Raw genomic sequence first — 24,789 nt, 5'->3', positions numbered from 1 at the left:
CTCTTCCACAGCATCAGCACCTCACCCTACTCCTCCACAGAGTCAGTACTTCACCTTATACCTCCTCTAAAGCATCAGCACCTCACCCTACACCTCCTCTAGAGCGTCAGCACCTCTACAGCGTCAGCCATTCAGCCAGTACTTACCCAGGATCCTCACGCCTCACGTACAGTCATTCCTCCTCTAGCCCCAAGGGGACTGGCTAGGTAGGTAAACAATAAACTGATAAATACTGTGAGTGGCTGGCGGTGGCAGAGAGCCCACATGCACGCGATAAACACTTGAACATTCTTTTCATGTTTTCAGAAGACGAATAAATAGATATAAGGGGTTTAATGCCACAGTTCTTTCCAGGTCTGTTGTTCCAGCTACAGAAGTTTTTTTAGGCAATGATGTGTTCCAGGTACAATGCTATGAGAAATGTCGTGTTCCAGCTAAAGTTTTGTAGGAAATGTGTTCCAGCTAAAGTTTTGTAGGAAATGTCGTGTTCCAGCTAAAGTTTTGTAGGAAATGTCGTGTTACAGCCACAGCTTTGTAGGAAATGTCGTGTTCCAGCTAAAGTTTTGTAGGAAATGTCGTGTTCCAGCCACAGCTTTGTAGGAAATGTCGTGTTCCAGTTACAGTTTTGTAGGGGATGTTGTGTTCCAGTTATGGTTTTTGTAGGAAATGTTGCGTTCCGTGTGGACGAATGCTTGTTGAGAAAACGGAAGCATTTTACGTCACTTACCCTGAAGTCTTATCAGTATGACATATATTTCTTGCTTTTCAAATTCTTTTTTCTGATACACTGTATATCATAGAACCATTTCCAAGGCACGAGATGACCTGTTGACCCTCTCTATGATCCTTCACACAACGTTATATCCTCTGTTAACATCTACACACTGTAGGTAACCAGGAAACTCACTCTTCATATCAAATATGAGATTAACACAGAAAACTTATCAAGAAATATGAGAGTGTAATGTGAGATGCTCTGAAGACATTCTGTGGTAAGTGTCCACGTGTAGATGACTTACAAGACAGATCAACAGTTAAAAGAAGAGAAGAAAGTGTGTCTGTGACGATAGTCTTCTGCAATGGGGTTGTCGTAACATTAGAGGATAATGATAGACATAAAATGGTTGGATGTTTATATATATAAATATTATAGATATTCTATAAATGTATAAAACATTGGAATTATACTGCCATTGCTTCTGAGAGCAAAGATTTGTTCACGTAAAAGAGGAAATTCTCTTACATAAAAGTATGCTCAGTCCTACCTCACACACGACTCTCCAGATCCTCACCTTTTATCTCCTCAACAATTCTGGAAAATCCGGTGTGTTCAGAGGTCCGGAATGACCTCTTACCTCGAAAGAAAATGCAAACTTCATTGAAAAGTTGGAAAGTTTTCCGCAATGACTGACAAAGTATTTGTCTGGCACTGAAGCTTCCAAATTCTTTTCCCACCAGAGATAACAGTATAAAATTTTCAACATATTCCTCAAGGAACATAATACACCTTTATCTTTAGCACAAGACAACTATTGACCTCGTTCAGTTCCGTGTGGGCAGTGAGGGCAATCAGGCTCTGGCGACCGCTAACTACCACTGGTATTGTTCTTGCTCAGTCCCGCCATCCTAGTGACCATAACTGCTCACTGGATACTAACATGTACACTCCTGATATCATGATAACATCAAGATATGACGACGAATAGCGAGGAAATTAAGATATCAGACTAAGACTGGTCGTTACTCCAGTTGTGAAGATTGACTCTGCTTGGAACTATCACTTCAAAGCCATCCAGGGATTCCATTAATTTGTTTCTGATCCTCAACACACCGTCGTCTGTTCTTCCTCACTACGAAATGTTGAGATACGTGGAACAAGGTCTCTAGCTTGCCTGGTGTCTACAGGAACTGTGTCTACTGGTTTTTTCGTGGCACCGGATATTTTATCTCTTATGCACTCCGGAATTTTCGTCTGATTGTGGACTACATTTACCGGGGTCTCCCCTACAACCTTTACTGTCCGCTCGTTTGGCTTCGACAACATGGAGGGAGACCTGGTTGCCTCCGGCAGGTTCTTCAGGAGATCCATCACTTCCAGAAACTCCGTCACTAGTGGTCTAATGTTGCTCTCTTCAGGCTGCTCCTCCCGCAGACCTGTGCAGGAAAAGACGAGATGACATGAAGAAAACGTTAAATGTCTCACTGAAGGATGAAATACCTAGCACAGATAAGTGATCTAGTAAAAGAAATGTAAGAGGAAAAACACGAAGGGTTGGCACTTTAAACCACGAGTACCACTAAAGAAGTGAGTGCGCCTGCCCTCCGCCAGCCTGCGAGGTTAAGGCAGGGAAATGTAATGGAAATGGAATCAATATATTGACGGAGAGAGATGAGGACATGTAGCATCCCCCTGCAGGCGGGGACTCCTGCCCACCCACCTGATAACGCTGAGGTGAGGGACGCTGCTGAGGATCCATCACCCTCGTAGGCATAGGCACGGAGGTCATCCTTCGCCAGGAGCGGGTCAGGATCCCCTGCGCCTGCGCACACCACTGCTTCTCCTCCCGCCGGCACAACCAGGCCTAACGGGACGCCCGCGCTCGTTGCTACCGCCGAAGAGATCGAGACGCTGCTACTGACGGAGGATACAGTTGTGTGCGACGTGCCTTTCGTGGTTGCACTCTCATCTCCTGGTGGACGTATGGACCAGCAGTGAGCATACAGAATCATCATATAATGGTTGTTGTGCGTCGTCTTGAATGTTTTTGGATGTTAGAAGTGTTGTAAACAAAAGAGGAATTGAATAAATGACGCACCTTTTCTTGGCGGAGCCGGTGCGACCTGCGACGTAAGCTTCAAACATTCAAGAAACTCTTCGTGGTGGTCGTCGCCTTCCGAGCCCAGCCTCCCACCCACTTTCGTGACGCCATCCTCTGTGCCGCCCGCCTCGATGCCGCCCACCTCAGTGCCATCCACCTTGGTGCCACCCTTTTCCTCTACGATAGTACATTCCGGGCCGCCTCGCTGCCCCACCAGTCCTCCAGCAAACCAGTGTCTCCGTAGACGTAGCGACATGACCAGACCCACCACCACTGGTGCAGCACACCAAACATGGGTCAGACAAGCCATAACAATACTGAGTTCAGTCGTGGGTAATTCCTATATATCACAAAGCCTTTTTTCATATAGTCGATGTATCAGTTATATAGGAAAATTGACCCTGAAAATCGAGGATATCTAAGCAAGCTTTACTTTGCTGAAATTCGTGTGTATGTGATGGGAGAAAGTCAGACATGAAACATACATGTAGTTACATGGAGATACTGACCCAAGAGGAAGAGTGACACTGTAAGAGTCACAGTGATCACGGGGGCAATGAATGGGTGGCCCTCTGTAGATAAATCGGTCCACTGACAGTGTTGGCCCGTGTGGCCCGGGCCGCACACACACTGGAACCCGGGCCGCAGGTTGTAGCAGGAGCCGCCGTGTAAACAGGGCCTCCATAGGCATTCGTCCACGTCCTGACAGGCGCGGCCCACCAGCTGGCTTCCTGACCCACAGCTGAGGCAGGAGACGGGCAGGATAATGCTGGCGGTATTACTACTAAATGTAAAGTTGCTATGGACCAGATCATAAGTTTATATTGTGAGAAACAACGTAACATATTGATCTGCAGACGCCCAGCTGAGTCTGAGATATAGTCAGAGGTGAAGGACTGACCTGCAGGAGGCGCGGCCCCAGGTAGAGACACAGGAGAGGGGCGCGGCGCAGGTGGTGTTGAGGCAGGCGTCCGGGGCAGAGCAGCCTGGCTCCAGACCCTGCAAGGTGGTCACCTGACCCCAGCTGGTGCCATTCACGGCGGGAGGCAGCGGCATCGGCCGACCCGACACACGCACGTCGTCAATACAACCTGGACACAACAGATCAAAGAAGCTCGTGCAGAGGAGAGAGTATGCTAAGCTGGCGACAATAGGAAGACTAAGCATATTAATCATATATCTAATCATCCACAAGAACATATGGTTATATCACAAGGAACACGTGTATAGTAGGTGGGATATGTTTCGTCATTTCATAAATTTCATCGAAAGATTCATTAAGAAATGGCGATCAATTCCGAGGGTAGGAATGTGTGGCACTTGAGCCATGATATGTTGCGGTACTCGAGCGGTCATAATGACCCAGATATTTATCACTCACTCTCCTTCAGGTCGTCCAGAACTCTGATGAGACTAACGCCCACAAACTCTGGCAACCCTCCCACAGTCACACCCTCCTCTTCATCAACATCCAGGGGCGTGGGCGGCTCTGTGGGGGTTCCCTCTGCGTCAGGTGTTCCTAGTGTCACCAGCGACTCGTTGCGTCGCCAACCGTCGCCGTCGTCGACGCTGATCACCAGGTTGTGGCCGTGACGCTCAGCTGTCACGGTGTGCCAGGCGCCGTCACCCACAGGCCGGCCCTCCACGCAGGCCTCCCGCGCCGCCCTCCCCGACCCAGACAACGACGCACACGCCACACCTCCTCGGAGCTGCAGACAATTGTACAACCAATGTAGAAGTACGTTAGATGCTTCATGCTACATCAGGTAAATTCACAGTAACATTTTGTCCACAGAACAAAGGGAGTCATACGTATATAGTGAAGGCGGGAGCACGTTGGTGTGAGGCCAGGTGCAGCAGGAGGCCATGGCGTGCGCCGCGGGTCCTCAGCCGCAGATGTGCCCTCACCACCTGCGGCCCCGGCGTGAAGGACAGCGTTAACTTCATGTAGGACGACGACCCAAAGGTGGCAGGAACGGTGGGCGTGGTGCACCCGGGACCCGCCCACCCAGACTCACACTCACACTCCGGGTGGCTCAAGCCGCCCACACACTGGCCACGGAGTCCACACCCGCCCGGGCAGGCCGCGTTCTGAGGGCGGCAGCCACCCTCACTGCCCCTGCTGTAGGCCGGCTCCCCTAGGTCCACCAGCTGCAACAAAGCTGCAGGACAGTCAGCTGACGGCGTCATCGTCTGCCCACCAGTAGCTACGTCACTGCTGATGATGGCAGTTTATCAGTCAAGTAGCAGCAACATTGGTCATAACCCACGTCACAACCAGTCATGTAGCAGCAACACTGGTCACAACCCACGTCACAACCAGTCATGTAGCAGCAACATTGGTCATAACCCACGTCACAACCCAGTCATGTAGCTGCAACATTGGTCATAACCCACGTCACAACCCAGTCATGTAGCAGCAACACTGGTCACAACCCACGTCACAACCAGTCATGTAGCAGCAACACTGGTCATAACCCACGTCACAACCAGTCATGTAGCAGCAACATTGGTCACAACCCACGTCACAACCAGTCATGTAGCAGCAACACTGGTCACAACCTCACCTGACCGTTGAGTGTGAGATGTGAGACACAGCCGTCTAGTGGGCGTGGTGTGGGCGCCTCTTGCCACCCGTGGTGGGCGGGGCTGGGAGGAGTGTGTGCCAGCCCACCCACCTGCAGGGGTCCAGATCCCGCCCACGCCTTCACGCCCCTTGGGTCGGTCCAGGACCCCCTCGCCGCGCAGTGGGAGTCGTCCAGGGTCGTGTTGTCCCACCCTCGACCACACAGGTCCACCATCAACGCTACGACCTGCACAGACCAACAGCTGAAACTCGTCTCTTCCCGCTTGTGCAACAGTCAATCATTTTAGTAAACAACTCCCTGAAAGCTGCAGTTCTAGATGAGCCAAGTTCCGCTCCGCATTCTCAAGCGAATGAAATGAGGAGGAGGAGGAAGAGGAGGATAGTACGGCACCAGCGGAAGAGGATATCACGGCCACGATGAAGACCTGGGTAGAGAGCAACAAACTGCAGGATGCTTGGCGTAAGAAGGAGCACCTCTGTGTTGTGTGGTCAGGAAAACTGAATAGTGCAGTACATAAACACAGCCTCCTGAGCATGAGGCTGTTGACCTACCTGAGAGGTGATTCGCAGGTGGATTGTGTGCCAGTCACCATCGTTAAGTGTAGCGTTGACCTCCAGCTTGAGCGCTCCAGCACTACCCTCCAGCAGCAGCTGTGGACGCCCTCGCCACAGCTGTAGAGCCAGCATGGGCGTGGACGGGGAGTGTGGGTGTGGCGGAAGGGGCGCCAGAGGGCCGGAGTAGAGGATGAGGGTGTGCGGGCGGCGGGTGAGGAGCCGCAGAGATATAGTGGTGGGGAGGCAGGGTGGGAGGGGCTTGACCCAGGCCCACCCATCGCCAGAGAAGGTTCGAGCCAGCACCTTGCACCGCGCCCCCCACGACCCGCCAGGGCACACGCACCTGCCGCAGGAAAACACGTGACTGACGCTGCCCTGAACAATCATACGGAAACATAAACATGTCGATCCTTCAGGATCTCTCTCTCTCTCTCTCTCTCTCTCTCTCTCTCTCTCTTTCTCTCTCTCTCTCTCTCTCTCTCTCTCTCTCTCTCTCTCTCTCTCTCTCTCTCTCTCTCTCTCTCTCTCTCTCTCTCTCTCTCTCTCGTATACAAAGGTCTAACCATGGCACACCAATTATCCTTGCACAGAAGAAAAAGCACACTGGAGCACGTAAGGCACATCAAAGCACTCCAGTGTACCTGATATGGCAGCTGACTTTGGTTGAGGATTTGACGAACATTTGTCGACGTTACCTGTTGCTTGCTGGAGAAACGAGACAGCGGCCGCCGTTGAGGCAGGAGGTGGGCGTGCACGTCTCTGGCTCGTGGGCGCGGCAGGCATGGGTGCGGGTGAGTCGCGGTGTTACAAAAGATGTCGAGTTAGTATCCACGACCTGGAGGAGGATACGAATCGTGATTCCCATTTCGCGTCCAGTTTGGCATCTACTGTCAGCAACATTTCCCTGTCAGCTAAAGTTGGGTGAAAAGCGGCGTGATTCATGTGTGCGATACATATCAGTCAGTCAGTATAATCATCACTTCGTAGTAGAGGTGAGAGTGAAAGATGGAGGTGGATCTTGGGTAAGAGGAAATGACGCTTTGGAAAAAAGCGGTGAGTGTGAGCGATATAGGAAAGGAAGTTCGAGTATACAGAGCTTTGAGAAGATACCGAGTGACGAATGACATAAGAGTAGGATCTCTACACTACCTGCAAGGGGAGTGTGACGGAGGCGCGGGAAGCAGCGGAGGAAGGATCAGGAGGGCCAGTGTGGTGTAGCGAGGGCAGGGCGGGGTCGTTGTGAGGTCCCCGAGTCCTGGTACCTCCTGGTCCAGTAGCTGGGGCCGCCATCACCACCGTCAGGTTGGTCGCCGCCTCTAGCTTTACATACACACACACACACACACACCAGGTAGTAAGATATGGCCTTATATGTAGATATATATGTAATGTTACATTATATCATCTATATGTATATTTAGCACGTCTATATTATACGATATCTTAATCTTTAAAAGCATGTCCTTCATCAGATCATGGAGTGCATGATTTATTTATCTGTGATCATGTAGTTTTCCTGAAACTAAAAACATTATTTGAGATTTAGATTCTTCTTGATAATCTAAAACCATAAACTTTAGTTGTTTTTACAATCTAAATTTATACCTTCCCAAATGTTGGAGGTTGAAAGTGAAGTAAGTAGGGATTAGAAAGTTAACATTTATATCTGCATACATCTGCTACTATACGTAAATCATAATCAATATCTCTCATCTGTGTCTGTACTTATAGAATGTTATCTTCGTCATCTCTAACAATGGAAAAACTAGCAAGTGCAGGAGAGCATGGAGCTCCCTCTCTGCCAGTCGACACTGACCAGTCGTGAGTGTAGCGCTAGCAGGCCTTGTAGCTTGACCGAGTCCATAAAACCTCCCGACGGCGACTCCCTCACACTCACCCACACACACGTTGAGGGGGAGTGGCGTCGGGCTTCCTCCTCCCCGCCGCCTGGGGAGGCGTGGGTTGATAAGGGCGGTTGGAGGGAGGCCTTGTTTACGGGAGGCGCGGTAGGTCTGGCGGCAGGGTAGTGATTTATATCGTCCAGGCGGGGGTAATGAAGGTCAGAATGGCGTGGGTGTTCCTCGTAGGCCTGGACACTGATCACCTCCACGACCCCGCCCACCACCTGCGACACGCCCCGCACCAGACGCCCCAGACCACCCCCGCCCTCCTGCTCCACACCAAGATAAACAAAAGAAAGGCCTTACTTGGTTGCCACGCAAGCTACACATTTGTGTTTGTATACACGCACCTGCAGCTTCAAGGCTGCGCTACAATCAGTAGCACGGTCTAGTAAATCACACACACACACACACACACACACACACACACACACACAGTAACTTTAATATGCATAAAATGTATTAGAAGAAAAGTCACCCATTTTCCCGGGCATCTGACCTCTGGCGCCCATCCAGTGGTGAGGTGTGCGGGCGTGGTGGGCGTGAGGGTGATGGGGGCGGCGTGGGCGAGGGCGTCAGCTGGCAGCACCCGCACTGCCACAGTCACGTTGGCCGCCACGTCCTTTTGACCCCAGACCAGGTCATCCACCGCGAACTGCAGCTCGTACCTGCAGAGTCAACCAACACAGACAGGTCAAGCTCCTGACGGTCTAGCTGACCATTTCGTTATATACCATACGAAAATAAAGATCTTTCCTCACAGTCAGTAGGGGAAGAAGGAGACTAACCTTCCTTCCGTGACCTGGCTGGAGGCGAAGATATCACCAGTGTGGGTGTTGAGGGAGAAGAGCGGGTGTGGGGAGCCTCGCCAGCGGAAGGTCTTGTCTCCCAGGTCCCAGTCGTCGGGGTCGTCCACGAACACCCGGCCCAGCGGTGCGTCCGACCCTCCTCCCTGCGTCCAATAGGATTTTAAACATCTTTAGTAATATTGGGTCTCTTTTATTGACGAACAATGACCGCATTTGCACGCGTCATCTCTATAGTTGTCAAGTATGATTTGCAGAAACAAAAGTCTACTATCTTCGACCATGACCCAAAACCAACCCGTGGTGTACCATGACCACTCCCTAAAACTCAGTCTATCGACAGTACGTCGTCCCCCATATACCACAACGACCCAATTTATTCCATCCCATATTATTTTACCTGCATATAAGCATGTAGGGAGAGTGGTCCTACCTATGTCTTCCAGAGGTAGACGGTCTTGGCTGCGGGCATCTACCTGCAGGTAGAACGGACCTACCTGAGTCTTCCAGAGGTAGACAGTCTTGGCTGCTGGCTTCATGGGGTTGTCGTTGACGTCATCGATGACCACTGTGACGGTGTGGGTGGCGGCCAACCCCCCAGCGTCAGCCACCAGCACCCCCACCAGCAGCTGACGGTGTTCCTCGCGGTCCACGGCGTCCACCGTCCACAGCTCCGCCCCGCCCCGACCACTGTCAAGATCTGTCAGCGACGGTGTGATGTTATGTATGGAACCAACAAAGGAGAGAGAGAGGAGTCCTCTTTACTTGGCCTTTTTTCATGTCAGCTGAGGCGGCATGGGGAACTGAGGCCCTAATCAAGGCCATCTCATTAACGCTATAAGCATATACCCTAGACTGAATCAGGTACCCCTTTTATCAACCAACCCCCACGGTGGAACCACAGTTGGGATGACTGTGGGTCGACTTCCGCATCCAGGATTTGAACCTATGCGCTCTACCCTGGGCAGACTGTGAATGCGTCAGTCATGAACGCTAACCACTACACCAAGGAAGTCCGTAAATATCTTCGCAGAAGATAAAAAAGATAATGTTTTTGCTCTCTTCCTTTCGCTTATTTTCTTCGTTTTCTTCCTGAACTCAGTATCGTATGATATTCCTGAAGGATCAGGTCAAAGGCAAGAGGTTTTGAAGGTTTACTGGTGATGAGAGTGTAGTAAAGATGCTCTTTGATCTGACCCTTAAAAACTCAGATCAAAGGCCAGTGGTGTCGAAGTTTTCGTGAAGATGCAGTTGTCGAGGGTAAAGTGAATTCAGTTTTATCCAGGATGTCGTAAAAATGTCCTTGATGGCGTACCTCTTCCTCCGTTGTGAAGATGATGGTGAGTGATAGTGTGGAGGCGGACATATTATATTCACTCGCGAATATTGGTGTTTCTAGTTGTTAAATCTTAAAACATCATTATTGATTCATATCGTAAAGAATCTATAAGTTTTGTGCCAACCGCTATATAACACAGATCTGTGCCAGACCAGTTCAGATACAGCAACCTTTCCCTCCTGCTCTATACATCTTTATCACAGATACATTACTGTCACACTTCGATTTAGCAAGTGAGCCAATGTAAAATACTCGTACATTTTTCTTCACTCTAATGGCATAGGTATAACGAAAAGATGGTAAGACAGAAAATGGACAATCAACGAGAATTGAATAGTCAGTTTTTTCATCTGCCACAGAAAACACATCATTGAATTAAACTCGATACTTTTCATTTTGACAGTTGACATGTTTATCTGAAAAGTTTTAATTAGATTAAACTTAGGATTATCTCATGACCAAATGATGGATCATTAAACTTATCGTGTTGACAAACGCACATATTTGAGCAAAACACAGTACGGCTCACTGAGACCAGCGCTGTTTACCTAAGTCAATAAGACCATCATCAAGCGATCCTACAGTACTTCTATCGTACTAAATAGATAATAAGTAGACCTTATTCCATTTTCATACATATTCGCCATTTCCCGTGTTAGCGAGGTAGCGCGAAGGACAGAGGTCTGAGCCTTAGAGAGGATGTCCTCCTTGGCCCCCTTCTTTATTCCTTCTTTTGGAAAATTAAAAAAGAGGGGAAGATTTCCAGCCCCCCGCTCCCTCCCCTTTTAGTCGCCTTATACGACACGCAGGGAATACGTGGGAAGTATTCTTTCTCCCCTATCCCCAGGGTTAAAGTACACCTTATTATGATATGCAATATCTTTGGCCACTTTTTTCCCGGGAATCGGTGACATAAAGTTCCTCCCCAAAAATAATGTAATGTCCTCGTCTTGCTGGAGATCTCCCAGTGTTTGCCAGTCAGGATTACAGGAGTTGTGAAGAAATATAAAAGTAAGATGTATTTGATGAACGAGTGATGCCGTCATGAGCAACGAAAGTGTATACAAGGAGAACGAAGTTTGTGACAGTCTGAGTACTTACGAGGGTCGAACTTCAGTGTGATGTGAGCTAAGACGGACGCTGTGTTGTTGGGTGACAAGGAGAGGTTGAAGGGCGGTCCGTGTCCCAGCGCCCACACGTCGTGATCAGTGGCAGTGAGGGCGCCCAGGAGGGTTGGGGCAGCGCCCTCGATCACGTGGAAGAGTGTGGGAGGGAGGAGGACGGGTGGGCTGTCGTTGACGTCTGTTACGGTGATGGTGAGGGTGGCGGTGGCCGTGAGGGGCGGCTGGCCACGGTCCACGCCCAGGATCTTGGCCACACCTATACCGCCGTCAGGAGGAGCCTCGCGGTCCAGGACCCCACGCAGGCTTACCTCCCCTTCAGAGTCCACGGTGAGGACGCCCCAGCCTCCCTCCACACGGTAATCCACCTTCTGTCGTCCATCCTGTGAGATGATTAAGTCTATACTGGATCTTCACGTGTGAATGTATCTACATACTGTCATACAGGATGTTTCCTTTATATATAGTGACTGACGTGGCCCGGGCTAACACGCCATAGATGTGGCCTATTTAGTGAAAGGAAAATTGAGTAAGAAAGTAAGAAAAAGAATTATGATTTTATTCAAGAGTTCCTCAGGTGTCTGGAGACCCGATTCTTGAAAGAGGGAAGGAGGGAGCATAACGGTCAGTCTCTGTATGACTAGTCTCCACACAGCAACTAAAGGAAATAGTGACGGGTTCAAGCCTTGATGGCAGGAGCATAAGCAGACAGTTCACGAGAGCAATGACCAAGGTCTTACTTGTAGAATAGGGTAGGCGGCAGCAACAACGTGGCAAACAGAGATGGGTAATTGAAAAGTGATGATGCTTGGAGAATTACTAAGACGAAAAACTTTTTATTCCACTGCATGTAATAAAGACGCCGAGGAAGAGCCATTCCATATATGTGAACAGATCTCTATTCTGGAGACAGTAAGACCCCAGTAGATCTGAGGTAGCTATTCACGGGTGTCATAGCTTCGACAACTATACAAGACTCAAACTTTTAGGAAGCAGATTTTCCAATGTTGATTATGTAAGGTTTCCAAACTAGTTTCCAAACTAGAATGGCAGTTAAGGAGAGTCTTAAAGTCGATGGAGACATCAGAAGTGAGAGCAATTGGGCGATAGTCGGAAGAATTAAAAGAGTCAGTCACGCAATATGTATTATGTAAACCTATTCTCCGTGAAGCATTTCCCTGCAGACGTCCTTGAACTTAATTTGATCATTTTGTAGGTCAGGTGAAAGAAAATCTTCATTTTTGCCCATAAGCTACATCTTCACTACACTTTCGTCTCCACGACCCCTCTTTCTACCCAAGCAGAGAGAGGAAGTTAGAGGCCAGATACGTCAAACCACACACACATTCCGGAGATAGATTAAATGAAAACAAGGCTTGAACCTTTTATGGGATCAGATCCTGCAGCAGTGCGACTCCCAAATAGTAAAGGTCAGAGTAGCCTAATTCTTCACGTATTTTGCTGCACAATGGCCTCAATCGGTAAAAGATCAGGTAATTTTGTTTCAACGTGTTATTGAATACCTTCTGTTGTTCTATCAGGCACATGCTGTTGAATCTATATGTATTAAGGTATGTGGCTAAGTCACCTGCACTCACCTGGCAGACTCATACCGTGATGCAATTTATGCATCTAATCAGTTAAATCTCGGAGGATAATAATGAGATGGGAAATCTCCCTCATTCGTCACGATTGACACAAATGCATTACGACCTTCAGGATTTCACTTCTGAAATGATTTATCAAGAGATTGTGCCTCCGCTGACAATAAATCAAAGAAAAGTATGAAACACTGTATGTTGGGTGTATGCTCGACCTTTGACCTGACTTCTCAAGGCCAGGTGAAAGGTTACGCCATCATAAACAAGGGTCGTACCATCGCTCTGAAGGATCGTGCTACCACTGTGCTCAAGGGGTTAAGTATAGTACATAAAATACCTCTCTAAATCCCCCTCACGGACGGCCAAGATTCCCAGAGGTACTGAGCAATATATATCCAGGCCAGAGCTGGATACCGCTGGTGAGGAGGTAGGAGGAGGCCAACATTCCGCACCATCTCCACATCCAAAGTAGAAACGTTCAACTTATATGTGAAGTTTTCCCCTTTGCCAACCAGCTGCGCTTTCTCTCACGTCTTCTGTTCCCCGGGATGAGGACGGAGACGTCAAAGAAGTCCGGATGTTTGCTGAAGATTCTTCGAGATCACCGCCGCCCTCCTGCCCAGCCACCCAGCCCACTACTCTGGAAAGACTCGGCAAAAAAACAGATCCTTTTCCTTGACAAGTATCTTTTACTACAGTACTTACCCGTGCATATATATATATATATATATATATATATATATATATATATATATATATATATATATATATATATATATATATATAAACCCTCGCAGTACCAGAGATTTTATATTTCCCTATACGGCTTTTTCAACCCATTCATTTGCGAACAAAACCATATTTCCGCCAGACAGATTACGGTAGGTAACGCGGGATCATACGAATATCATGGCACAAAAGAATAAAAGTCAGAACATGATCACTGCTGGGAATATACAGTAACATAACACTGGGTAATGTTATCTTTATTGCTAGGGTTAGTCATGTTTCATGCACGACCAATGATTACGTTTGTTTATTACATACTCTGCTACTGAATATCTGTAGGGGTTACACAGATAAAATCCTTTGCGTGTAGATACTTTGAAAAATGTAACTTTTCCCATTTGTCTAAGTACTCATAGTTTTGCATAGTGTGTGTGTGTGTGTGTGTGTGCGCGTGCGCGCGTATCAGCACAAAATTGGTGTGGAAGTTCAGACACACAGCCCATGTTCAGGTGAGGTGAGGGGGTGTCTGTAGTTGAGTTGTGTGAGAGATTTTGAGTTCCCTCACGGTGAGTATGGCCAGGAGATTGGGTGGGCGTGCGGACGTGTGTGTACTCACCAGATGAGTGTCTGGGCGGGTGTACTCACCATGTCTGGGTCATGGGCGGGGAGGGCAGCCAGGAGGGTACCGGGGGCGGCGTCCTCCCTGACGGTGACGTGGGCGTGCGGGCGGTGGAACTGTGGTGGGTTGTCGTTGACGTCCCTCAGGAGGACGGACACCCAGGCGGAGTCCAGGTGGCGCGAGTCCTCCCACCCCCCGCGGCCCTGGGGGAGAGACAGGTGGTACTGGGGTAACCAGCTGGTCATGACCCATCTACATCAATGTAACCTAACCCATTCAGAGAGAGATCAGAAAGCACACAACAGTTGTTGGACACCATCATCCAGACGCCAGATGTTCGTACATTCCTCCAGGCCATCTATCTGGAGCTGACCATAGACAGTGGTCGACCATTTCGTCGATAAGAAAAATTCAAGGAACCAGTAAGGGTGTATGGCCGCCTCGCCGTCTACGTGTGTGAGAAAAAGCAATTTTCCGAACAAGTGAGTTAGAACAGCGGAAGCGATGCTCTCACACTTCCTGCAACTTTATTTCTTGTTCCATTATCGCCAGTTGCCAGGGAGACCCTCGGCCAACAGGGAGGCCCTCGGCCAACAGAGAGACCCTCTGCCAACAGGGAGGCCCTCGGCCAACAGGGAGGCCCTCGGCCAACAGGAGAAAGAGAGGCAGATATTTCACCTTGGCCTCCTGCGTCCATGCTCCTCCTCCCTGCACACTGACAGCATTCCATGAGTCATCCATATAATTGTTCAGTAAACAGATAAAACTCTGTAACACAACACTTTCATATTGTTCATAACAGAGATGATACAACACTGAACATAATCAGATATCAATATCACATGTAAAGATTAATTTTTGATAAGCTATGAAAAATATATTTGATTTAATGACGCCAAACATTTTTCTTTTAATACTTTTTTGATATTTTTCTGCAAATGAAAGTCACGCAAAGGATAGAGCATACCTAACCCTGCTAGTATGTACTTCTTTTAAATCTCTCTCTCTCTCTCTCTCTCTCTCTCTCTCTCTCTCTCTCTCTCTCTCTCTCTCTCTCTCTCTCTCTCTCTCTCTCTCTCTCTCTCTCTCTCTCTCGTCATATTCAGATGATTTCCAGAATATGTGCTTCAGCTGTTTACTGGTTGAGTCAATACTCATGCTGCATGTTTACTGGTTGAGTCAATACACATGCTGTATGTTTACTGGTTGAGTCAATACTCATGCTTTATGTTTACTGGTTGAGTCAATACTCATGCTGTATGTTTACTGGTTGAGTCAATACTCACGCTGTATGCTTACTGGTTGAGTCAATACTCATGCTGTATGTTTACTAGTTGAGTCAATACTCATGTTGTATGTTTACTGGTTGAGTACCTACTCACCCTGTCAGTCACCTGAACCATAAACTTGAAGCCCCGACGATGGGTGTCGTCTTCGTAGTCCAGCGTCTTCAGTGCGTACAGCTGTCCCACATACCCGGCCGTCCTCATGCCGAAGTGCTCCCAGCCCCACCCGCTCGCCTCCACCACCTGACACACGGGGGGAAAGAAAAAGTCTCATTTTCAGTAGAATATATGTCTAAACCTGATCTAAGAGTTCCTTATCGTGTATCATGAAACCTTCACCTTTTAAGATGGTTTCTGACAACGTGATAATGCATTACGTACCATGTAAAAGAAGTAACTCACCCTGTAAGATAAGAGCCCCACCTGCTAGAAGTGCCTCTTCTTGTAGAAGTGACTAACCCTGTAAAAGTGATTTACCCTGTAGAAGCAACTTACCCTGTAGATATGACTCTCTCTGTAGAAGTGACTCACCGTGTAGAAGTGACTCACTCACCCTGTAGAAGAAGTAGTTGGCAGTGTCAGGGTCGAGGACGGAGATGTGAAGCAGCGTGGAGTTGTCGGGAGGACCAGCGCCCCAGGTCTCGTCCATCTCCACATGCCACAGTGTTCGCTCCAGTCTTGGTGGGTTGTCGTTCACGTCCACCAGACGCACCACCACCACGCCCGTCCCTACGACAGTGAGGCACACCGCTGGTCTTACACACACACACACACACACACACACACACACACACACACACACACACACACACACTGTATCATGGAGACATTCCTGTATCATCCTGAGTTTTCTTGACTGGCATGATTCTGAATTCATCATACTGGAAGCAGTAGTCTGTTCATCTATAACGTCGGTTCTTTTCATATCAAATTTTATCAGTGAAATATGATAATCTGTCTGGGTTGTGCTGATAAAGAAATGCTTAAAACACTTGATGTGAAGTATATGTATATATGTTGTTAGATAAGCTCCTCCCATTCAATTCATCAACAGAAAATGTAGAAATGATTCGGAAAAATATATTGTATCAGCGCGTTGATACTTGGAGCAATAACACGACTTTCTTTTCACAATATTCAAGATACAAAATAATCCATGAAAAACATAGAGTAACTTTATTCCATCCTAACATCGAGTTTGTCACTAGTCAGACATAACTGTACATAATATTCTGCGATTTCCTAGTCCAGGCCAGGCCAGGTCAGGCCAGTCCAGGCCAGGCCAGGCCAGGCCAGGCCAGTCCAGGCCAGGCTAGGCCAGGCCAGGCCAGTCCAGGCCAGGCAGATGGTGTACCATGGAGTTGATCTACCGGTCCAAACAACAGATGGATACTCACCCCTGAGACCCCCACCATCTGTGGCCACCACCTGGATCTCGTACTCGGGTGTGGTCTCTCGGTCCAGACAACAGATGGCCGTCCGCACCACGCCGGTGTCAGGATGAACGGAGAAGATGGCCTCACCCGTACGTTCCTGGATGACGTTCTTCTCGATGGAGTAGGTGATCCTGGCGTTGGTGCCCTCAGAAGTGTCGTCCGCGTCCCACGCGCTGATAACAGCCACTGACAGATCTGAGTGTACATAGTTATATAACATGTAATGCTTGGTGCTCGAGAGAGAGAGAGAGAGAGAGAGAGAGAGAGAGAGAGAGAGAGCACCCCACCGCAACGACCCTCGTGGCAGATTATATAAGAGCAAACGAGGATAATGAGCCACCAGCCAGCCAGGGTGTGTGACGCACTGCCACCCCCTCCCTTCCTCCCCTTCCCCCACAGTGTTACGTTGGATGTCACGACGTCCGTCGGCGCTGTATCATCCAAGCTGTGACACGCGTAACATTCAAGCGTTACTTTATATCATAACACAAGTTTCGATAGGAGAACAACCGAGTGTAAGTGTGTTTCTCCAATTACTGGAACGCAGCTGTGATGATGTTAACAAGGTCGAGTGTTACTGTGTTACATCAGATGTTACTGCGTTACATTAGGTAACACAACCGTCTGGGATGAACAACACAGAGTGCGAGGCTGTACTGTTAACTACCCACCTCGTAAACTTGATCTCTCTTTAAAGATAATTACCGAAGAGGTTTCCCATCACGCTGGATGACGTATAAAGAGGTCATTATAGGATCAGGGGAGTTAATTATAATTACGGTGCAAATGACCGCGTCTTATGCAGCTGTTTGCAAGTGCAGGAACCGGTAGTTTAAAGTCTTCAGGGATAATAAAAGGGAAGGCGTCAAAAGCCATTGTTGGTGTTATTAGAATCATTAGTGAGACCTCTGATGATGCTGAGGCAGTTCATTCTCTTAAATACTATTGAGGTCATTCGAGGTCGTTTACATTCCAGTGAGTTTATTTTCTGTCCAGGGAAGACATGTGTTTTGATCAGCCAGTAGGAACAGCGTGGGCCAGGGTGGAGGACCTCACCCAACACAGGACTTCATACATTATTCCCTGTGAGCAGGACGGGACGACCCTAGAGCAGGACAGTCCGAACCTTCTGCAGGACGGGACAAACCTTGAGCAGGACGGGACGAACTTGAGCAGGACGGTCCGAACCTTGAGCAGGACGGGACGAACCTTGAGCAGGACGGTCCGAACCTTGAGCAGGACGGGACGAACCTTCAGCAGGACGGGACGAACCTTGAGCAGGACGGAACGACCCGAGAGCAGGACGGGACGAACCCTGAACGTATACACTTCCTTTTGGGGATCCCGTGAGGGATTGTCGCCTGCATCCCTGGTGAACATACAGCCAAGAGCCAGGGAATGGTAATACTCCCTCACCAAAGTCATCATCATTAGAGTAATGCGTCACCTACTCTGTGACTATGACTGACAATCATCATAATGATTATGTTTGATGCCATATGTCCTTAAGTGCCTCATACTACATCATATGAAGATACATACAGATACATAGTTTACTAAGTATCACTTTCATTCGTTGACTGATCCGCCATGTTAACTAAATTTTGACACTTATTACATCTATATAACATGTTTCAAAAGCCAAAATATGACAAGTCTAAACCATTTTCAGGTTTCATCAGAGAGCCACTATGAATCGTATTTCACTGACATCAAAAGGTATTTTCCCTTATAAATTTGTCTCGTTTAGACCACTGGCGCAAAGCGGAAACTGCAAGGTTCAGCGGCTCAGCCAGAAATTGTGTGATTTTTAAGGACACTTCCCGACAGGAAACAGATCTCCCGCCAGGATTTCTCTGGAACTTAGAAAACTGCTTCATGGAGGACGAAAATGATTCTGTTGCTTAAGTTTGCCTTTATTTTGCTACAGTATCAAATGAATTACATCATATTTCGCTTGTCAGTAATGTACCTTATTAAGTATATATTGAGGCAAATATTCATTGATGCCGCTATCATAATTTGTTTCGCAAGTTTGGGTAGGTGGAGTGACTTGTTTATCAATTATAAAAAGTCTATCGTTTGTGAATATCAGAAATGTAAAGTGTAAGACATTGGTTGTAACAGAATCCTAAACATAGCATGTTATTCTTGTCAAGGAAAACCTTGCCAAAATATCGTTCAAAACTAGAAGTAAAATCTATTCAAATCAAAAAGGTAAACCAAGAATACAGTAAAGATATATCACGAGTTATATTTAAGAATTCGGAAAGATTGTTGTATATAGCAGGAGTTGTGTTATACATGTTGTACCAGGAGGAACGTGAGGGGAATCACAACCCTAGGTCGGTGGCCACTCTTCTCTGAGCAACTTAAATCAAATTAGGTTTTGGATCTCTGTGAAGAATCTTGTTTTTCCCTCCAATTCCTCTGTGCTGAACCCAAAATTAAAACTTTTTTATGCAACATCTGACATTAGATATTTTCATCAAAAATTAAACCTCGGTCTTCAGTCTTTTTTTCATAATTGTGCGACAATTTGAGATTTAGTTAACCAAAAATCGTTCGATTAAAGAAACAGAAATATGGTGAATCTTGTCCAGAGAACAACAAGAACAAAATATGACAAGAAAGATAAGACATCTACTGCCATTGTATGATTATAAAGTAACATTCTTCCTCAGTACCAGTATGGTCGATAGACAATTAAATAGATGATATGTCGTGTGGGATGGCAGAGGCTGGAGGACTGTCAGCGACCAGGCGCCAGGAGGATGTGTCGCCGGTAATTAAGTCGTCTCTCCAGACGACACACAGACAGACGAAGATGGAACGACTCGTGGAGTTATTGAGCTCCGGGCCTGGCATGGCTGTGCTTGAGTGCCACACTGGGAGACCAGTCTTGTCCTAACTTCTGACTGAAGGAAAATTAATCAGGGGAAAAAACTGGGCAAAATCTGTGATGTACTGCGGTTTCATGCGTACCTTGTAATCCCAACTGGACTGAAAAAGTTTTAAACGTCATTAAAAGTTGCCTGCTGAGATAAGCTGCGTGGATAGTTAATCAAACCTGGCAAGGTTTTTAGGAAGCGTCGTCATACTGAGTTTAAAAAGTCGAGACTAATCTTGAGAAAGTTAAACACAGAGGAGAGAAAGAGAGAGAACCACCGCCAGTTAAAACTAGAGTACCTAGTGAGAGAAATATTCTTTCCTTATAAAATCTTTGATATAATTCTGTTATAATAACCTAGATATGTGAGGTACGTTTTGCAGGAGACATAATCATCCCTCTCTTTCTCGTTCTATATAAAGGTATGACAGGATAATTATTCCTCAGTAGTCACACAGGCACAAGAGGGGTATTTTGTCCTCTGTCTGTACACTCAAACTGCCAGGCTAAGTCTGTGTCAAACCACGACAGTTGTATGCGTCCTGTTAGTGTGTGACAGACAAAATTAGACCATAGTGCCTCTTGCACCACGAAGGTAGTATACCACTAGGCTTGTTCATCAGTTTGTGAATGTGTCATGATGACGCGAGTATGACTACACCCACCTGTGATGCCCTCCATGAAGCCAGACAGAGGTCTGTCCTCACTACTTCGAAAACCTCAAAAAATGGAAAAATTAAGTTGTCTGAGAGAGAAGAGAGAGCGAGTCATGATGTAAAGGGTTCATCTCACAAGATAACGTCTCAAATTACGAAGAAAAGTTTTTTTAAACTTCCGTTTTGTTAAACACGAAGAAAAAAAACAGTGAGGATTTTTCTCCTCCGTAACGCCCGCGCTGCAATAGATTCCATGGTGGGCTGGAGCTGGGGAGGCAGATGGTAAGAATGTTGGAGGGTCGTAATGTTCCTGTAAATGTTGGAGCTGTTCGGACCCCTGGCCAGTTAGCTCACTATTTCTGTGGTCATTGCCTCAGCAGTTCCTGCCCTCTGTAAATATGCTCTTCTTTACTTAACACTGGATAATATATATATATATATATATATATATATATATATATATATATATATATATATATATATATATATATATAATGGTTAAGATATCTACAAAACCCGTCATCATCAATTTTAAGACAGAAAAGTGTATAAGTTAGCAATGTAACATATAACGTACGTCATCGCAACGTTAGATAACAACACCAGTTGGTTACGAGGTCACATATATGATACGTAGTTCACGTCTTGATATGTGGTTCAGTTGACACTGATGACGATTCTAAGTAATTACTCGTAAAGTCAACCTTGATAAGATTTAAAGAGGCATTTATCTGAGGTAATGTTCCCGCTGAGCCTCCACTAACCCGTTTGACTCACCTCTCTCTCTCTCTCTCTCTCTCTCTCTCTCTCTCTCTCTCTCTCTCTCTCTCTCTCTCTCTCTCTCTCTCGTCAATAAAGCCATGATAGTTTGATTCGTATATTCGTGTCCGAGGTCATCAAGCCCATGACACCTCACTCCACAATCGTGTACGACACCTGGGGAGGAGGAGGACAGCTCGCTTCGCACAACGTTGCCCGACATCAGGGAAGATACAGTTATCGTTTACATCCGAGTCACACATCAGCGAAGCCATAAAGGCTATGACTGCATGACTAATGGTCGTGTTCAACCTCGGTAAAGCCAAGATAACCATCCGTGTGAATGCCGACCACACAGGGATTCAACCCTGTTTAGAAAAGTCATGTTGTGCATTTAAGGTGCAAATTAGCGAAGCATATACACCAGTGTAGAAGGGGTTGAGACTGAGGGGTTCGACGGAGTGTTTTCATGTAAAAGGTAATTGAAACACATTTAAACAATAGCGGTTTCCTGGGAGGGAACTGGCCAATGAAAGCAAGAGCTTCACTTAGTATTCTGACAATGTAAGCTGTGTTGAGTCGCAAGGTTCTGTGGGAAAAATAAATTGTATTTATCTTTGGATGATGGATTGTCCCACCATGTAGAGCTGGTTGGTCACTGACATACAAAATCAAGTACAGAATATAAGACAATACGTGCAGTTACAGACATACACAAAAACATTAGAAGCAAGTACAAGCACTGAGAGAGAGAGAAACAGGAAAGCAAATACGAGCAAAGATACACACATACACACATACACGCACATACACACACGCGCGCGCGCACAGAACAAGCACATAGAAAAGAGAAATATGTACATCCACCGAAAAAAGAAAATATAGATACACATAAAGTATGACATCTCTCGCGCGCGCACACACACACACACACACACACACACACACATTCGGATCCCCATTAAAAAAATCCGCTCCAGCAATTTATTTATTTCTTCCGACGTATTTTAGGAAAATATATATTACGTATGTAACACCTATGTATGTATGTAACACGGATGTATGTATATAACACGTATGTATGTATGTACCACGTATGTATGTATGTAACACGTATGAATGTATGTCACACGTATGTATATATGTCACACGTATGTATGTAACACAATGTCTGCTTGAAATGTAGTAACTTCAAGTTGTCTGGTGATGTGTTGTGGGTGACGTGTGGTGATGATGTGTGTCTGTTGCCTCGCAGGTCAGGTCAAACGTAAGGATAATTTCCTGATCACTCGTTCTTTTTTGACACGTTGTTTGTCACTGAATGTTGTGACGTCCTGCATCGTAATCATGTTTACGTTCTTGACATAATGCTACGAATTAACAGAATTTCAACTAAAAAAACTTTTGATATTCGAGAAGTTGTTGATGGTGTTGTGTCCTACGTGATGTTGTGAAAGTTATGGTCACTTCCCGGACCTGACTGATTCCTCTCATGTGAACGTCACAGTAGATAGACAAGTATTGTTACAACCATAACAACAACAATATTCGACTTATTCCATTCATGGTTTGTTGTACATAACGAGAGTAATGGTTGTACTTACCGATGGGGCCATTCTCCTGGACGTGGCCGAACATGGTGGCGTTGGGGAAGACTGGCGGGTTATCGTTGATGTCCTTCACCAGCAGTGTGACCACCGTCTCCGACACATGTACTCTGGATCCCCCCAGACCGTGTAAGCTGCCGCCATCCAGACGACGCCCCGCTGGCTCAGACCTGTTGTTACCGCTGGCTCCCTCCTCACCATCGTCACACCCGCTGTCAGAACTGAAGCTGCCCAGCTCGTAGTGCTCATCTGCTGCTGACTCGGCGGCACGCCAGACTCTAGACCTCACCAGGTGGCCTTCAGGAGATGCATCACGGGGGAGAGGCTCCTTCATCACATGTATATAGAAAGGGTCATGTTGATTCAGCTTAGATTTACGGGAAAAATCATCGGAAAATGAAGCTCCATTGTTGAGATCAGGCTTGATTACTGGCTTTGTGGCACTGAATTGGGACGCTAATGTTTGGACCTGGGGTCTGATGGTTGCATATCCCTCCATCGTCCCTGTAATGTTCCCGTGTGTAACTAAAGGATTCGTCATTCTTGACGTCTTTCCTCCTGTTTGTTTTGAGGCAGTGGACGAGGGTTGAGAATCCAGGAATTTTAGATTTTCCACATAACTGCCTTCCCTGTGACCTTCATGACTGTCTGCCGGCGCTGACTGCGAGTCTTGGGGAATTATCTGCCGCTTATCAGTGTGTACAGTGAGCTCGGCTCGTCCACTGTGCCCTTGTGGACCAATAAGGTTCATGGGCCATCTCTCTCCCCTGAGACTTGTCTTGGCTCCAGCGTGTCCATACTCACTATTTAAGATAATGACTGACCTCTGATCTAGAGACACTTTCCTTTGTCTTCACTCTTCCATGTTTCATTGTGTGTCTAGATTCTGTATTTACGAAATTTTCATGATTATCTACTTCGTACAGCATTCCCCGTTGCACGGTTCCATGGCCTTCCATGATCTCTGGTTTGTCTCTGCCTGTTCTTGGTTTTGTTATCTTGCTCCCATATTTCCATTGATCTTTATCTGAATACCTTGACGTATTCGAGAGTTCGGTGACACCCTTAACTGAAAAGGTAATCGCTCTGTGGCCACTGTTCGTTTTGGTTTGTTTATCTTCTCTGACCACTGAGGCTGGAGGCAGACGTCCCTGAAGATAGCCTTCCTCAGTCTTTCCTGTAGACTGATCCTCTGCAACCTCTACTCTACCATGCCTTCTGTCGATATCTCTTCTTGTCATCTCTTGTGTACTAAACCAGTCACCCTTGTATCCTTGCCCTCCGCTTCTTCTCCGCTTCCGGTCGCCCTCCTGGGTCTTGGAGATCTTGGCCAGGTGACGATCCATGGCCTGGCGGCTCCAGAGGGCCTGTCCGTCCCTCACCTGCACCCTCACTCTCCACACCCCCTTCCCTCTGGGCGGGTCGCGGTCCACCGCCTGCAAGGAAAGCATGATCAGCAGAGGTTATTATTGTTGTGGTCCACAACCTGCAGGGAGAATGTGATCACCAGAGGTTATTATTGTTGTGGTCCACAACCTGCTTTGTTCTTACAATGGTTCATGATAATGCCTACATGGACACTAACAATATTGGAACCTGTGGCAGCAGTATTTACACTTCACTTGATGCAAATCTTGGCCTTTTATACCTCGAACTCATTTTTATTGTCAAGTTTGAAATCATTTTAATGCAAGAAAAGTTGGAACCATCAAACAAAAAATGAATGTGAGGGCGAAAGAGAGAGAAAAAGCAGAGGTTTCGTTCACTTATGCCCAAGTTGTGTGTTTTAAACTTACATGTATTAAATTCATAGTTTGAGTGCATGCGGGTAAGAATAAAACAGCCAACAATATAATTAATGAAAGAAAAAGTTGCTGTTGGACAAGTGAACTTGCATGGAATCTAACAGAATAGAACGCAAGTAAAATCCTACTATAAAAACTTACTGTATTATCCTTCCCTCCGCTGCGCTAAGATTCATTCTTAAGGTCAGACATGAGCAAGAAAAGGGAGATGGGAGGCGCAAGGGACAGTGAAAGATAAGGTGAAAGACAAAGTACAGAAGAATAGAGTTCGAG

General features: G+C 46.9%; 2 protein-coding genes across 4 annotated transcripts in view; both read right to left on the bottom strand.

The window, feature by feature from the left end:
* Window positions 1-1,129: 1,129 nt before the first annotated feature.
* On the bottom strand, window positions 1,130-23,462 carry LOC139757547 (putative neural-cadherin 2). Its single transcript, XM_071678116.1, has 21 exons — window positions 22,709-23,462; window positions 16,761-16,994; window positions 15,917-16,092; window positions 15,460-15,606; window positions 14,104-14,280; window positions 11,109-11,511; window positions 9,166-9,368; window positions 8,651-8,814; window positions 8,362-8,530; window positions 7,778-8,131; window positions 7,111-7,281; window positions 6,657-6,796; window positions 5,959-6,304; window positions 5,387-5,632; window positions 4,632-4,970; window positions 4,201-4,528; window positions 3,721-3,910; window positions 3,329-3,561; window positions 2,817-3,092; window positions 2,439-2,690; window positions 1,130-2,154 (listed from the first exon to the last, which is right to left on the bottom strand). Exons 1-21 carry the CDS (start codon window positions 23,460-23,462, stop codon window positions 1,823-1,825), a joined length of 5,634 nt encoding a protein of 1,877 aa, XP_071534217.1. The 3' UTR covers window positions 1,130-1,822.
* Window positions 23,463-23,514: 52 nt separating this feature from the next.
* LOC139757549 (putative neural-cadherin 2) overlaps window positions 23,515-24,789 on the bottom strand; it is a 90,967-nt gene continuing 89,692 nt past the window's right edge. For all 3 annotated transcript variants that reach the window (XM_071678139.1, XM_071678138.1, XM_071678140.1), the window contains one exon: window positions 23,515-24,147. In XM_071678139.1, coding sequence (XP_071534240.1) covers window positions 23,515-24,147 — 633 coding nt within the window. The remainder of the gene's footprint in view (window positions 24,148-24,789) is intronic.

This window comes from Panulirus ornatus, chromosome 27, assembly GCF_036320965.1.
Source record: "Panulirus ornatus isolate Po-2019 chromosome 27, ASM3632096v1, whole genome shotgun sequence".
Classification (NCBI taxonomy): domain Eukaryota; kingdom Metazoa; phylum Arthropoda; class Malacostraca; order Decapoda; family Palinuridae; genus Panulirus; species Panulirus ornatus.
This window is presented reverse-complemented; position numbering and strand designations above follow the sequence as displayed.

What these genes read in the sequence shown, in the direction of transcription:
- LOC139757547 (XM_071678116.1), bottom strand. Translation starts at nt 23,462, where the DNA reads ATGAACCTTATTGGTCCACAAGGGCACAGTGGACGAGCCGAGCTCACT. An exon ending in TGGTTCAGGTGACTGACAGG is followed by an intron (nt 14,281 to 15,459) that starts GTGAGTAGGTAC and finishes TCTCTCCCCCAG; the next exon opens with GGCCGCGGGGGGTGGGAGGA. An exon ending in CCTCACCTCAGCGTTATCAG is followed by an intron (nt 2,155 to 2,438) that starts GTGGGTGGGCAG and finishes TTTCCTGCACAG; the next exon opens with GTCTGCGGGAGGAGCAGCCT.